Source organism: Cucumis melo, chromosome 4 (assembly GCF_025177605.1).
Source record: "Cucumis melo cultivar AY chromosome 4, USDA_Cmelo_AY_1.0, whole genome shotgun sequence".
In the NCBI taxonomy this organism is placed as follows: domain Eukaryota; kingdom Viridiplantae; phylum Streptophyta; class Magnoliopsida; order Cucurbitales; family Cucurbitaceae; genus Cucumis; species Cucumis melo.
This window is the reverse complement of record NC_066860.1, coordinates 27720269-27733681: the sequence shown is the minus strand read 5'-3', so window position 1 is coordinate 27733681 and position 13413 is coordinate 27720269. Positions and strand designations below refer to the sequence as shown.

The 13413-nt window shown below is 40.3% G+C and overlaps 1 protein-coding gene across 1 annotated transcript; it reads left to right on the top strand.

Moving 5' to 3' along the window:
- The first annotated feature begins 10484 nt into the window (after positions 1–10484).
- LOC127148984 (uncharacterized) lies at positions 10485–13112 on the top strand. Its single transcript, XM_051083420.1, has 3 exons — positions 10485–11353; positions 11989–12236; positions 13004–13112. Exons 1-3 carry the CDS (start codon positions 10499–10501, stop codon positions 13110–13112), a joined length of 1212 nt encoding a protein of 403 aa, XP_050939377.1. The 5' UTR covers positions 10485–10498.
- The last annotated feature ends 301 nt before the right edge of the window (positions 13113–13413 follow it).

Sequence of the window (13413 nt, the reverse complement as noted above, 5' to 3'; positions counted from 1 at the left end):
GTTTTTTTAAATAGTTTTTAGACAAACTATTATAAATAGTGATACTATTTTACTAATAGACATTATTTAATAGAATCTAAAAATTTAATATATTTAAAAACGACTCTAATTTTTAAAACAACTCTATTTTTATATTAATAAAAATAATAAAACAGATAAAATATTTTTCTATCAAGTATAAAAAAATTTATCTCGGAGAGGTTTCTTATTAAACATAAATAACTATATGTCATTAAAATATTTTATTTATAAATATTTTAAAAAATAAATTCTGTTATTTAAAATAATTTCTTCAGAACTTTTCATCAAACTATGTTTTTTCCATAAATGATTTATTTTGTATTTTTATAGCCACGTGGAGAAAAAAACAAAAGGTGTGGAAATGTGTCCTATCGAGCGCCGATTCGATGTTTCGTTTTAGTGCCCGAAATTCAACCATTTATCTATTTAACTACAAATTACAATAAATCACAACTCATTCTTATTTCTTAATTCTCCCTATTTAAGTATTCCGTAATTAGTTATAAGTTTCCACCATATAATTTGATCACAATTGAGTCTTATCATATTTCATGACTTTAGTTTAATATTTATGGGGAAAATATAAAAAAGTACATAGTCATTTCTATAAAAAAAAAATAAATAAAGAAACCTAAATTCTTTTGAAACGTTACAATATTGTTATTATTGTTTACTTTGGAAATAGTTGCAAAATTAAAATTAGATTCAATAGAATCGTGAAGAAATTTCTAATACTAGGATAGCAAGAGATTCATAAATTATTTATAGTACCTTTATTGGATATATCTAAGCATTGCTTAAAAATTGTAAAAGAGCGCTTAAGCTCCCTTTTTTAAATAGCTATCTATGTCGCAAAAATGTGAGCGTTCAAGGCATTGTGGAAATGGCTCGAAGTTGGAATACAAAGAAGGTCCACCCATAGCGGCTGCTTGCTGACGTAGATTCTCAATCACACTTAATTATCTAATGTATAAAATTTTCAAAATTTTATTTATTTGTTTTTCCTTTTCAATATTTGGTAATCTCCTTTAACCAAGAAACAAATTAACCCCCACCCTCTGGACCAACAAATTTTGACAGAACACAATAAACTCTTCTTTACCCATTTCTCATTTTTCAACCTCCTGCCTACTCTTTTTACCCAAAAATAAAAGCTGTAACTCTCTTTTATATAACCTCTTCTCTAACTTTTTCAAGAAAGTTCTTAAGCTGTATTGTAAGATTAATGATTTTTGTTAAAAAAAAAATAATGTTATCTATTAACTAATCAAATGGTCCAAAGTTTAACATGGTATAGTTGTCAGAAAGTGAGCATCAAAATGACAGATTGTTAGATGTATATATTTCATTAACTAAGAGTTGTTAAGAACTTCAATGTATGATCAAGCTTTTGATTTCTTATCATGCTTGCTGGGGCTATGGATATATCTTTAGCATTCGGTAGAAATTCTAGGATTCTTGTACTCAAACTGATGTTTTATTGATTTTACAATATCAGATTATGTATATGACTATTTAATTCCCCATATCATTTTCCAATAATTCAAAAGAATGTCTATTCTTGCTATTATGAATCTATAGAACGAGAAATAATTAGGGACATGCATAATAATAATAATAATGCTTCAGAACCAACTTCCTTTCTTTGTTCTTCAAGCTATGTATGACCAGCTAGTTTCGTCAAATAAATATTTTCCAACGAACATAACCAAGGTTGGGATATATGATGGAAGAAGGTGATGTTCGAAAAAAGAAAAGAAGGAAGAAGAGCATCCATAGCTACGAATTCACATGAAGAAGAGGAACTCGACGAACTCAAATGGCAAATCGGAGGAGTGGGTAGCAAATTAGAGAGATGGAGAGAGTTTTCGTGGAAGGGGAAGGGTAATTTCACAAATAATCAAAGACAAACCTTTTTTATTACCAACCAATTTTTAAAGATTTTATTAGGTATGACAAAATATAAATCTATATTGTTACCTTTATCTATTCAATTTTATTCAACTTAACTTTATGTTTTCTTTTTCTCTCCATCTAACTTTTTCGATGATCACCTCCCTCCCTCATACCTCACCTCACCTCCGACGGTCACACCACTTTCAGTCTCTTAAATCTGGTTGTCTCCACTCCAACATCTCTCACTCTTACCGCTACCGCCATGCCATGCCACTCTCACTCTCTCATAGCCACGATCACTTTCAGGAATTTAAAAAATATATATAAAAAAAAACATATGTTGATAAAAGGCAAACTGTGAAGTCAAACCAAACCACATAATGTAATTTGATTTTCGATTTTGGTCTGATTCTATTCTAGAAAACACAAGCTCCAACAAACTATGAACACACCCATATATAATAGGGTAGATTATTAGTTTAGTCTCTTTTTTTCACTTTTTTTTCAAAATATTTAATAACACATTAATGTTAACACTATTAGGCCAACCAATAATAATAACAATAAAATTTATAGCTACATGATTTTATGTATCAATACTTCATCTATCTAACCTATTTGTTCAACCATCAAATATTGCTTATGTTTATGGATGTCTCTTAGCAATTGCCAAATAACATGGCTAATTAAGCAATAATTAAAATCTCATATACTAGTTCAACGAGTCACTATAATTTTGATCCCAGGGAATTTGAGACTTTGTATTGAAAAAAAACAAAGGCAGGTAAGTGTCAACAATGTATACATCGATAATTATGTAGAAAAAATGTAGTCCATGAAACCGTTGCTTAATTAAATAATTTATAAATACACTAAAGTCTAAATTGAGCTGGGCCATATATTCGAATGTTAGGGAATGCACGAAGGTTTTCATATAGATAATTCGCCAATTCTTCCTGTTAGCATACAACACCTCCTCGTCGTTAGACTAAAGTCTTAAAACTAGTAAACATATTTATCATATCATTCTGAATTTTCAGTGTTCCAGGTAACCTAGTTGATAGAAAAATAATACATAAATTCCTTGATTAAAGAAAAAAAATTCTATTACTAACTTACTATGAAGGTATTTATTTAGTTGATACCCTGATTTAGTTGCTTCACGCATTTTTCACCGCCCAAAAATTCTCAAACAAAGGGTATATACCAAATTTCAATCAACTCACTTCGTAACTATGAATTTTTTGCATTTCGATCCTAGATAAATAATCAATAGCAGCTCCCCAAACCAATTGCTTCTCCAATTGTAGGCGTCCCAGCTTCAAATCTAACGAAGGGGGATATGAGTAATTAGTAGAATTAAGGACAATATTGTCCACCAAAAAGACTTCTTAATGCAAATATCAGAAGGCATTTGGGTAGGAAGAGAATACATAGAAGAGATGAAAGGATATGTAAAAAGGCATCAATTAATGAATAGTTCGAATAAAATAGACATCACAAAATGTTAGCACCATTCAAGAAGTCATCTATTTAAATCTCATAATGACTTCAAAAAGATTATTTATCAAGTGTCAATTATTACGAGAACAAATGAGCAAACAAATAATGCTAAACGACAGTTATTTAGGTCTCTTGCAATTCTTGAGCCCTATATATTGAACGTTTTAATTTTTCCACATCATATAAAATAAATACATTGAGAAAAATTTCATTTTAAAGTAAAAAGAAAAGGACAAAATTGCAACCATGGAGTCCACTAACCTGGAACGAGGTTGTGCAAATGTGGAATGGTCAAGAAATCTCCACCATCTAGAGCCATGTAGGACCAAATATGAAAATTAGATACTGACTTCCTAAAAACGAACTGATGCAATTTTAATTTCATAACTTATCTTCTCAAAGGACATACCTAAGAATGGAGGCATTGCAAACAATAGATCAATCTACAAGAATCCAATGCCTGTAGGCCCACACATCTTAAGCACGTTTATTCCTTATCTTCATATGCCCAAATGTAAGGCTTGCCATTTAATTAATAAGAAAACAACCTAACCTTGTGAGAAGAAGCAACAAGAAAGTCAGCATCAAGTGCCTAGATGTCGACAACTATATGTAGAACACTCTAGCACGCATCTACAAGCACTTTTTCCCCAAAATGATGTGCTAAGCCAACTATTTCTTCAATTGGAAGAACATAAGTTGCAGAGAAAAAAATCAAATCATACTGAATTCCACTATTTGCATAGAGTTATTATTAGAAAGATATCAAGAGTAACTAGACACAGATCAAGAGAAGGAAAAATGTCTGACAGTTCTTTTCATTCTTCATTCATTTGACTTTATTATTTTTATTCAGCTGCAAACCTTTCCACTAGAAGTGTGATAACTGAAGTAATATGATAACACTTCAGTTTGAAATATTCACCTACTACTTGTTTTATTTGAGTAATGTTTATAAATTGAATGGTGTAAAAAGGAAATAGATTTAAAAAAATGCTAAATATCAAATAGAATGGTGTACCCAGTACATTTTGAGACATGATAGGTAACCACAAGCTTTGTTTTTGTTGAAAACATTTCCTTTAACTCTAGTAAGTTTGGGACATTATGTTCACCTAAACTTACAAACTTCAGAACAACACCGGTCCTTTCAGCTATAAGTTGCCAAGGAACAATGGCACTATGATGTTCAGCAACCGTAAGTATGATATGCACTGAAAGAATAGATTGTTACAGTTTAAACTTAAAGTAAAAGCAGTATATGGCTACACATGTTTAAAAAGATAAAGGATGCAACTTCATGATGTAGGAATGTAAAACACTTTCATTAACTTAAATATGAAATCATAATCTTCACAAATAAAACCTTAAAGCCTACTGTTAGAATTAGTAGGGCTTTGTCCTTAGAGTATTTTTGGAAAGAATAATATATAAGATTTTATTTCCTAAATATTTCCTAGATCTTTTCCTTTCTTACTCCTATTGTACTATATTTATTTTCTCTATTTGTACCAATTGTATTCATAAGAAAAATAATAAAAACTAAAGTATCGTGGTTTTTCTCCCGGTTCTCTGGTTTCCACGTAAGTCTCGGGTTGTTGTTAATTGCTTTCAATATGGTATCAGAGCAAAGCAATAACAAAACCCTAGGAGAAACCCAGATCGAAATTGAACCCGTCACTGTCGTCGCTGCCGCCATGGAGAAACTGCTTCAGAACCTACAGAAACCGTCGATCTACCCAACGGGAGTGGTTTCGCAGTCGTACGAGCCACCGTCTGACCAGAAGATGCTTCACGCGCCGCTTCTCTCCAGCGCATGGGCCGTTTCATCTCACCGCCCAGCCCATTCCCTTTTACGCACCGTCGGATGTCCAACCGTCAAGCCCTTCCGGCCATTCGCATCCTCACGCGCCGCCTATGAGCTCCGGACAGCAACCCTCAACCGTAAATCTTTCAAATCTGTACAGTAAGCATCCGCTGTACGTTGACTCTTTACAGCAACCGTTGTTTTCTGGTAACGGAATTAATCAACCTCAAAACAGATCGAACATTGAAGCGGGTGAGTCTTTGATGCATTTCAAACCAACCGAGTTACCGATGTATTCCAAGAACCCGATAACTTCGTTCCCTAATTTACTGTCAAATTATATAACTGGCTCTTTGGGTTCGTCTACAGAGAATTTTTCAGGTGAAAAATTAAATGGGCAAAATTATTTTTCTTGGTCCCAATCAATAAAGATGTTCCTCGAAGGTCGCCACCAGTTCGACTTCTTAACTGGAGGGACTGTACGTCCTCTACCAGGAGACGCCTTGGAACAACTTTGGAAAGGGGAGGACTCACTTATTCGGTCCATGTTGATTAATAGTATAGAACCACAGATCGACAAGCCTCTACTATCTGCTGCCACAGCAAAAGATTTGTGGGATACAACTCAAATCCTTTACTCGAAACGACAGAATGCCTCTCGGTTGTATACACTGCGAAAACAGGTCCATAATTGCAAACAAGGGACTCTGAACGTGACTACCTATTTTAACAAGCTCTCTCTCCTCTGGAAAGAGATGGATTTGTGCAGAGAGACAGTTTGGGACACACCAAATGACGATACTCAATATGCTAAACTTGAAGAGGTTGATCGTGTTTATGACTTCCTTGCAAGACTTAATCCCAAATTTGATACTGTTTGTGGTCGTATACTCGGACAAAGACCTCTTCCCTCCCTAATGGAAGTTTGTTTTGAAGTCCGCCTGGAAGAGGATCGCACTAATGCCATGGGTGTACTACTACCCCTACCATTGACTCCGCTGCCTTTAGCGCTCGGTCCTCAAATCATGACAGTGACAAGAATAATGGGAAGTCAATTCCTGTGTGTAAGCACTGCAAGAAACAATGGCACACCAAGGATCAGTGTTGGAAACTCCACAGTCGTCCCCCAAGAGGTAACAAACGGTCCTCCAACGAGAAACAGAACTCAGGACGTGCATACATTAGTGAGACTACCCCTGCCAGCACCTCTCAATCAACTGATCCTACTGCGAGCCAGACCAAGACTCCGACTCTGGGTGCCATTGCTCAGTCAGGTATGCCTCAGTCCCTTGGGCTTATTAGCGTTGATGGGAAGAATCCCTGGATCTTAGACTCAAGGGCTATAGATCACTTGAAAGGTTCTTCGAAACACTTTATCTCTTATGCCCCGTGTGCCGGTAATGAAAAATTCGAATAGCTGATGGCTCTCTAGCTCTAATCGCTGGCAAAGGACAAATAGTTCCCTCTAACGGTTTTACTCTCCAGAGTGTTTTGCATGTCCCTAAACTGTCTTACAATTTGTTATCTATAAGCAAGATCACTCGTGAATTGTATTGTAAAGCTATCTTCTTATCTGTATCGGTCTATTTTCAGGACATGAGCTCGAGGAGGACGATTGGCACTGCTTGACATAGAAGGGGACTTTACATCCTTGATGATGATACCTCCTATAGTAGTTTGTCTAGGGTTAGTTTACTGTCATCTTACTTTAGCACTTTTGAACAAAGACTGTATGTTGTGGCATTTTCGACTGGGCCACCCAAACTTTACATATATGCAATATTTATTTCCCCACCTTTTTTCTAAACTTGATGTATCTTCTCTATCTTGCGATATGTGTATCCGGGCTAAACAATATCGGGTCTCTTTTCCCTCACAATCATATAAACCTACACAACCGTCTACCCTCATCCATAGTGACGTTTGGGGTCCTTCCAAGGTCACCACCTCATCGGGAAAGCGGTGGTTTGTAACTTTCATCGATGACCATACCCGTCTTACCTGGGTCTACCTTATAACAGATAAATCCGAGGTTTCATCCATTTTCCAAAACTTCTATCATACTATTGAAACATAATTTCATAAAAAATTGCAATTCTTCGAAGTGATAATGGTCGGGAATTCCAAAACCATAACCTTAGTGAATTTCTAACCTCCAAAGGGATTGCTCACCAAACCTCATGTGCCTACACTCCTCAACAAAATGGAGTGGTCGAACAAAAAAACCGTCACCTTGTGGAAGTAGCTCGCTCCCTTATGCTTTCCACTTCCCTTCCATCATACCTGTGGGGAGATGTTATTCTTACAGCCACTCACTTAATCAATAGAATGCCTTCTCGTATCCTCCACCTTCAGACTCCCTTAGATTGTCTTAAGGAGTCTTACCCCTCTACTCGCCTTGTGTCTGAGGTTCCTCTTCGTGTGTTTGGGTGTAACGCCCCAACAAACTCGTTTTTGTTCATCTTACTATTAATATTTATGTATGGTCTTGGAAAAGACAAATTTATTGGGAGAACCTTATCATTTTGAATTTTCCGGTTTATTAAAGTTGGGTTTTCCACTTTTTTTATTATTAAGTATTTTTCTATTATGTTACCTATTTTAGTATTTAGAAATTATTTAGTGAGTTATTGCTAATTGAAAGGAGGGTTGGTTGAGTTTGGTGAGATTTGGAGAGAGAGAGGAGATGGTTGGTTTGGGTTATTTGAAGGAAAAGAAAAGAGATATTGTCTTATAAAAAGCCTTGGGACTCGTGCGTAAATAAGAAGAGAAAAATCAAAGAAAGAAAGGGGGGAAAAGAAAAGAGAAAAAGGGAGAAAAAAAAGATTTATTAATAAAACCCTAGCCGCCGCACGCCGCCACACGCCGCCGCGAACCCGAGCTGCCAAGCCTTCCCCTCTCTGTTCAGCAGCGCAGCCGAGTCTGCAGTCCACCCGAGCCGTCGCCGAGCTTCCAGCCGCGTCGGAAGAATCGTCCAAGCCGATCCGCGCACGCCGAGCGTCTGCCGGAGCAGCCGTCTCTCGCAGCCGTCGCCCGAAGCCAAGCCCGCGTCACCCTTCGCGATCCGCAGCCGATCCGTCAGCCAGCCGCGTCGTGTCAAGGGCATAATTTTCCATGGTATTATTTACCGATGGTCGTATGCCCGAATACCCCCAAATCACTTTATCTTTATGTCTTGAAAGTAGTTTAGGTTAATTCTTTCGTTTAGGTGTCGCCGAGTCATAGTGTGACATTTCGGCTTTTTCATATGCAAGCCTGCCAAGGCCAAAATTCTCAATATGTACTATAGGGGGTACATGACTAAGTCCGACCCCCGCCCAAACCTTGTCACACTCTTTGCATGTTGAGTTATTTTCCTTGTAATTGACAGTCTTCAATGCTTTCTTTATGACGTTTTCAACTATTTACTTTCTCTCTCCCGTTTTATAAAAACATTTTTCCAAGAACGGGAAGGGAGGCTACGTCATACCGCGAGTTTGACCGCGGATTCCGATTTTCGAACGGCTGACTTGCTGATTGAGCTAAGCAAGTGCCGCACAATCGTGTCGAGAAGTTACGATTGTGACAAGTGGTATCAGAGCCAAATTGGCTAATTGACGATAAGACCGAAACATGTCATCGTCGAATCCATCGGGCAAGGCCCAGAAAGACCGACTAGTAGAGCTAGAAGAACAGATGCTCTACCTAGTCGAAGTTCCCGACTCCATCCGCTACTTGGAGTCTCGTCTCGAAGAAATTTCCGAGAAAACTAATACGATCGATGCGGTAGCTGGCCGTGTCGAAGGGTTTCCTATACAAGAGTTGATGACAAGGGTCGACGCCCTGGAAACAACTATAAACATCGGAAGAACTGTCAACTACGAGCGTGGAGATAGTTCGACGGGCTCTGTTGCCCATATTGAGGAGCGTGTTCAAGAGCTGGATAGCTCTCAAAAGACGCTGTTAGAGATGATAAACGGCATGTCAGAGGACTTCCGAGCTACCCTCGATGTCGTCAGAAATGAAATCGCAGATGTGAATGCGAGACTGAGCCTCACAATGCGAGCAATGGCAAATCAAGCTCCCGCTGGGGGAGCCATTCCGGTTAGTAGAGTGAAGATACCGGAACCAAAGCCCTTCTGTGGGGCAAGAGACGCGAAGGCCCTAGAAAACTATATCTTTGACCTGGAGCAGTACTTCAGAGCCACAAACACGATTACAGAGGAAGCCAAAGTCACGTTGGCGACGATGCATCTGTCTGAGGATGCCAAGTTATGGTGGAGGTCCCGATTTGTTGACATCCAGGAGGGACGTTGCACAATAGATACTTGGGACGCTTTGAAGAGAGAGCTTCGCTCACAATTTTTCCCTGAAAATGTCGAGATCTTGGCTCGACGGAAGTTACGCGAGCTGAAACACACCGGTAGTATTCGGGAGTATGTGAAGCAGTTCGCAGGACTGATGTTGGATATACGCGATATGTCCGAGAAAGACAAAGTTTTCTGTTTTGTCGAAGGATTGAAGCCGTGGGCGAAGACGAAGCTATATGAACAAAGAGTTCAAGACCTCACGTCCGCGTACGCTGCAGCCGAACGGCTGTTTGACCTGTCTAACGACTCTCAAGATACGAGACGTCATCCAAGTTCCTCATCTGGAGGAAGTAGGAACAACCGCCCAAGTTCTCCTAAAACTATAGGAGGGGACAGACGCTTTAATGGAGATCGTAGATCCCATCAATCGAATACTGGAAACTCCTGGCGAGGATCAAGTAACCAGAATCTGTCCAATCGTCCTCTTAGTTGCTTCATATGTAAGGGACCACACATGGCCAGGGAATGTCCGAACAAAACTGCTTTCAATGCATTCCAGGCATCTTTAACCTCAGATTCAGACAATCAACAAAGTCAGACCGAGAGAGAAGTAGATCAGACAGAAGAAGTTGATAACTCTCGAATGGGGGCCTTGAAATTTCTGTCATCTCTCCAGAAAAAGGTGGGGGAGACGAACACGTCAGTGGAAAGGGGCTTAATGTACGTTGACACCTGGATCAACCAAAAGCCAACCAAAAGCACTATAGTTGACTCCGGTGCCACCCACAATTTCATAACAGAAGTAGAAGCTAAACGTTTGAATCTCCGCTGGGAGAAGGATGCTGGAAGAATGAAAGCCGTGAATTCTACTGCCCTACCTATCATCGGACTAGTGAAACGAACGATGATAAGATTGGGAGGATGGAGTAGCCTCGTAGACTTTGTAGTAGTAAAAATGGACAACTTTGATGTGGTACTGGGAATGGAGTTCCTACTTGAACATCAGGTAATCCCAATGCCTTTGGCCAAATGCTTGGTGATCACTGGACCTACACCCTCGGTTGTACAGACTGACCTACGTCAACCAGATGGATTGAAAATGATCTCGGCCATGCAATTAAAGAAGGGTCTCTCTCGAGACGAACCAACATTTATGGCCATCCCACTCAAATCGTCAGAGAACTCAGGGGAGACAGTCCCTAAGGAGATCATGCGCGTGCTAGAGAAATACCGTGATGTGATGCCCGATAGTTTGCCCAAGTCTTTGCCACCTCGGAGAATGATTGATCATGAGATCGAGTTAGTGCCAGGGGCAAAACCGCCTGCGAAGAATGCTTATCGTATGGCGCCTCCAGAGTTAGCTGAACTTCGGAAACAGTTAGATGAACTACTGAATGCAGGGTTTATCAGGCCTGCAAAAGCTCCGTATGGGGCCCCAGTTCTTTTCCAAAGGAAGAAAGATGGGAGTTTACGACTGTGCATTGATTATCGCGCCCTAAATAAGCTCACAGTCCGTAACAAGTATCCACTTCCCATAATTACTGACTTGTTCGACCGCTTACATGGGGCAAAGTATTTTTCAAAGTTAGACTTGCGGTCGGGATACTACCAAGTGAGAATTGCAGAGGGAGATGAACCGAAGACAACCTGTGTCACCCGATATGGTGCGTTCGAATTCCTCGTAATGCCATTTGGTCTCACCAATGCCCATGCCACCTTCTGCACGTTGATGAACCAGGTCTTCCACGAATATCTCGATAAATTCGTAGTAGTCTACCTGGATGATATAGTGGTCTATAGTACGACCATGGAGGAACATAAGGACCACCTACAAAAGGTTTTTCAGAAATTGAAGGAGAATCAACTGTACGTCAAAAGAGAAAAATGCTCTTTTGCACAAGAGCGGATAAACTTCTTGGGCCATGTGATAGAGTGTGGCCGAATTGGAATGGAAGAAGGGAAGATTGCTGCGATACGCGACTGGGCAATGCCGAAATCAGTCTCAGAGTTACGCTCCTTCCTCGGTTTGGCAAATTACTATCGTCGATTTGTCGAGGGATTCTCGAAACGAGCAAGCCCGCTGACTGAGCTACTGAAAAAAGACGTTCACTGGAATTGGGACCCCGAGTGCCAAGCCGCCTTCGACGGCCTAAAGCAAGCCTTGATGGAGGGGCCACTTCTAGGGATTGCGGATGTGACCAAACCTTTCGAAGTCGAGATAGATGCGTCTGATTATGCGTTGGGGGTGTGCTCCTACAGAATGGGCACCCGATCGCATACGAAAGTCGAAAATTGAATGCAGCGGAAAGGAGGTATACTGTGTCCGAAAAAGAAATGCTCGCAGTAGTACATTGTTTGAGGGCTTGGAGACAATACCTACTAGGGTCGTCGTTTGTAGTGAAGACGGACAACAGTGCAACTTGCCACTTCTTTACCCAGCCAAAGTTGACTTTGAAACAAGCAAGATGACAGGAATTTTTGGCCGAGTTCGACTTCGAATTTGAGCACAAGAAGGGGTCGAGCAACCAGGCTGCGGATGCCCTAAGTCGAAAACAAGAACATGCAGCCATATGCCTGTTAGCTCACCTTCAGGGGAGCGAGATTGGTGGGTCGATCAGAGACACCTTGAGAGAGTTCCTACAGAAAGATCATGCCGCTCAGAATGTCATGAATTTAGCGAAGGCGGGCAAAACACGACAGTTTTGGGTCGAGGAAGACTTGTTAGTCACAAAGGGCAATCGACTATATGTTCTAAGAGCAGGGGACTTAAGGAAGAAATTGTTGTACGAATGTCACGACACTCTATGGGCTGGCCATCCCGGATGGCAGCGGACGTACGCCCTGTTGAAGAAGGGTTACTTTTGGCCGAATATGAGAGATGATGTCATGCAGTACACTAAGACGTGTCTCATCTGCCAACAAGATAAGGTAGAGAAAGTGAAGGTTGCTGGACTTCTTGACCCTCTACCGGTTCCAACAAGACCTTGGGAGAGTGTCTCTATGGACTTCATCACCCATCTTTCTAAGGTAGGCGACTTTGAAGCCATTTTAGTCACCATTGATCGTTTTTCAAAGTACGCCACCTTCATCCCCGCCACCAAGCAGTGTTCAGCAGAAACAACAGCTCAATTGTTCTTTAAGCATGTTGTTAAATTGTGGGGAGTCCCGACAAGTATAGTGAGCGACAGAGATGGTAGATTCATTGGCTCCTTCTGGACAGAGTTATTTTCCTTCTTGGGGACGAGTCTGAACATATCATCAAGCTACCATCCCCAAACTGACGGCCAGACTGAGCGATTCAACAGCATGCTCGAGGAATACTTGCGCCATTTTGTAAACGCAAGGCAAAAGAATTGGGTCCAGCTGTTGGACGTAGCCCAATTCTGTTTCAACGCTCAGACAAGTTCATCTACAGGGAGAAGCCCATTTGAGATTGTTTCTGGGAGGCAACCAGTACTGCCACACCTTGTTGATCATCCTTTTGCAGGGAAGAACCCTCAAGCCCTCAATTTCACGAAGGAGTGGAGACAGACAAACGACATCGCCCGAGCGTACTTAGAAAAAGCATCGAGACGGATGAAGAAGTGGGCAGATAAGAAGCGACGGCCCCTTGAGTTTTGAGCGGGAGACCAGGTACTCATCAAACTACGACCAGAGCAAGTCAGGTTTCGAGGACGCAAAGACCAATGTCTCGTCAGGAAGTACGAAGGACCAGTTGAAGTGCTGAAAAAGGTAGGGAATACTTCTTACAGAGTAGCGTTGCCCACATGGATGAAAATCTACCCAGTAATTCATGTTAGCAACCTGAAGTCGTACCACCAAGACACAGAAGACCTGCAGCGGAATATCGTAACTCGCCCAATTATCGACCTTAGTCAGAAGGAAGACAAAGATGTT

What these genes read in the sequence shown, in the direction of transcription:
- LOC127148984 (XM_051083420.1), top strand. Translation starts at nt 10,499, where the DNA reads ATGGAGTTCCTACTTGAACATCAGGTAATCCCAATGCCTTTGGCCAAA. An exon ending in ATAAGGACCACCTACAAAAG is followed by an intron (nt 11,354 to 11,988) that starts GTTTTTCAGAAA and finishes GCAAGATGACAG; the next exon opens with GAATTTTTGGCCGAGTTCGA. An exon ending in TTTTGGGTCGAGGAAGACTT is followed by an intron (nt 12,237 to 13,003) that starts GTTAGTCACAAA and finishes ATCCTTTTGCAG; the next exon opens with GGAAGAACCCTCAAGCCCTC.